This window comes from Austrofundulus limnaeus, unplaced genomic scaffold (assembly GCF_001266775.1).
Source record: "Austrofundulus limnaeus strain Quisiro unplaced genomic scaffold, Austrofundulus_limnaeus-1.0 Scaffold223, whole genome shotgun sequence".
NCBI classification, from domain to species: Eukaryota; Metazoa; Chordata; class Actinopteri; order Cyprinodontiformes; family Rivulidae; genus Austrofundulus; species Austrofundulus limnaeus.
In genome coordinates, this window is record NW_013952625.1 from 8,784 (window position 1) to 11,144 (window position 2,361).

General features: G+C 35.2%; 1 protein-coding gene across 1 annotated transcript in view; it reads left to right on the plus strand.

Moving 5' to 3' along the window:
- Positions 1–2,361, plus strand: part of LOC106525307 (interferon-induced very large GTPase 1) — a 20,660-nt gene that overhangs the window by 8,763 nt on the left and 9,536 nt on the right. The window contains exon 4 of the mRNA XM_014019493.1: positions 1,725–1,762. Coding sequence (XP_013874947.1) covers positions 1,725–1,762 — 38 coding nt within the window. The remainder of the gene's footprint in view (positions 1–1,724; positions 1,763–2,361) is intronic.

Genomic DNA, 2,361 nt, shown 5'->3' on the forward strand with positions numbered 1-2,361 from the left:
GGGTCATACAGTATATAAAACCGCTATGCGGTATCTAGATTTATTTAAAAATATTTCCTTTTTTAAGTTGTTTCTTTAGCTGATCAAACACAAAAATGCTATATTTAGGGGGGAAAAAATCTAGTTTTTTTTAGCTACAAGTTGATCCAACAGAAAAAATGCTAATTTAAAGGGATCCACAATTACTTGTAACATTAAACTTTATTTGATAAACATATATTTTAATGGCAAAATAAAGTCTGTAAAAATACTATAGGCTGTTTAGTTGTGTAAATTTTTTAAAATATATTATAACATGGACGGAGCCATTTTATTGGCACAGCAAAGCATTCTGGGTAAATGATGACGCTGACTAGGTAATCGGTGCGAGGCTGCAAGCCAGCTACATCCACCCTGAAGGTTAATCTTGGACAATATCTGACAGTCAGCTCTTTTAAATGAGACCAGAGAGCGTCGACAGAGGAAAAGGTAGAAATTCTCTCTCATGCTGCAGCTATTCCCTGTGCTTGTCCTGCCTTTTGTTGTTCTGTTTGTTAATAAAAGTTTGGTTTATTTTACATTTTATTCCTCATCTTTAGTAAAACAAAACACACCCGAGCCCTATTTAGCTTATTTTCTTAGCATTGCAAACAACAGCACGTTTACTCTGGCAAACCAAACCTTTATCAGGACAAGGACCAGCTGGGTCCAAACACAATAAATGGGTTTACACACATACCATATCACAGGAGAGCTCACTGTTGGTGGTGACAAGAAGAGCTTGGGTTTGCTGCTTCTTCTTGTTCTATTTAAACATAGCGCGCACTTCTTCTACTATATATTATTTACTGCAGCTCAAGCAGCTACTGTAACAGTTGGTTTCAGATTAGGTTGGTGTAACAGTCAAGGTGTCAGGAATAAAAGCATGCACTATAAAACCAGTGAAGCACAAAGCAAGATGAGCTAACCTCGAACTTGCAAATGTGAGATGTTCAGCAAAAATAAGATCCATTCCTGTRGATTTATTTACAGTTTTTTGATTGCTTGATAATTCTCATGAGCTTTGTTTCTACAATATGAACATTGTCAACCTGGTAGGATTCACTCTGTACACAGGTAAATAACTTGCTTTAGTGGCRTTGCCAAAAATCTACAATCAGATTTGTCCCTGATGCGCCATCTACTGTGCAAAGGAGAGATGGTTTTACCATTATTAATAGTTTTTACCTCTTTCCAAAAGGCTTTGGTATCCTTGCCTATCTGCTTTTTTGACATTAGCCCTCATGGCTTGCTCCTTCCTTAACAAATCATAGTGCATATTTATATTTTTTATTTGTCAAATTTAATGTTCAAATAGAGGACCCTGCCTAGGTTTACCTGCTAGAGCCCAAGAAGTAGTAGCTTCATGGGCTGATACTAACAATCAGACTCATCAGTAAAATACTTCATTTATTAWTTTAATTACACCTCACTAACTCCTTGTTAGCTTCCCTTCTCTCAACCCATTTATGGTTTAATTAATTGTCTGAACATTAGTTTCATGATCCATCAATGCAGTCATCTTTTTGCCATGATTCACAATTYGCTCCATGATCTGTACACTGTCTAAATATATGTAAATGAATCCCCTTTAAAATATAAACCACTGTTGTTCTCCTAGTTGTATGAAATTTTAGGGATTTTAACCCAGCTGAGAACACAAGTATAAACGTAGCCAGTAATATTGTTTGTGTTTTGTCTTGCAGGATCCTCAGATAATAAATTATGTGGAAACAAGGGAAAGGTAGGAAAATGCTTCTAGTTGATTTTATAAATCAATTTTCTGCTTAAAACTAGAGCTATAAAAACAAAAATCTCTTTAAAAGTTTTATGTTCCTTCATTGATGTTGAAATACAGGATTTTCTAGTCCACCTGAGTATACATTTTAAAGTGGTCAGTTTGGTTTTACAAATGTAATGTTTTAGACTGGCCTTGCAATGATGGCAATACTCAAATATGACCAAAATTAATGATAATTCCAGTAGTGTTTCCCAAACTTTTCTGATGGTCCCTCTTCGTGTCACAAAAAATTCCCACCTCCTAACCCTGACAATCTCCAACCAGGCACATATTTTGTTTTCACGCTCCATTGCAGTTTATTTCACACTACAACCTTTTTTGGACAACTGAACAAATAACAGAAAACTGAAATAAAATACAGGTTGCAATAAAACAAACAACTTCTTTTAAATGACAAAACAATAAATAAGATATTTTGGGCGTAACAGTTTTTTTTTTCTTTTACTGTGTGAGAGTGTTTAACATTATTAACAATGGGCCTCATGCAAGAACCGTTCGTACGCACAGATTTGTTCTTAAGTTGTGCGTACGAGTGATTTAGG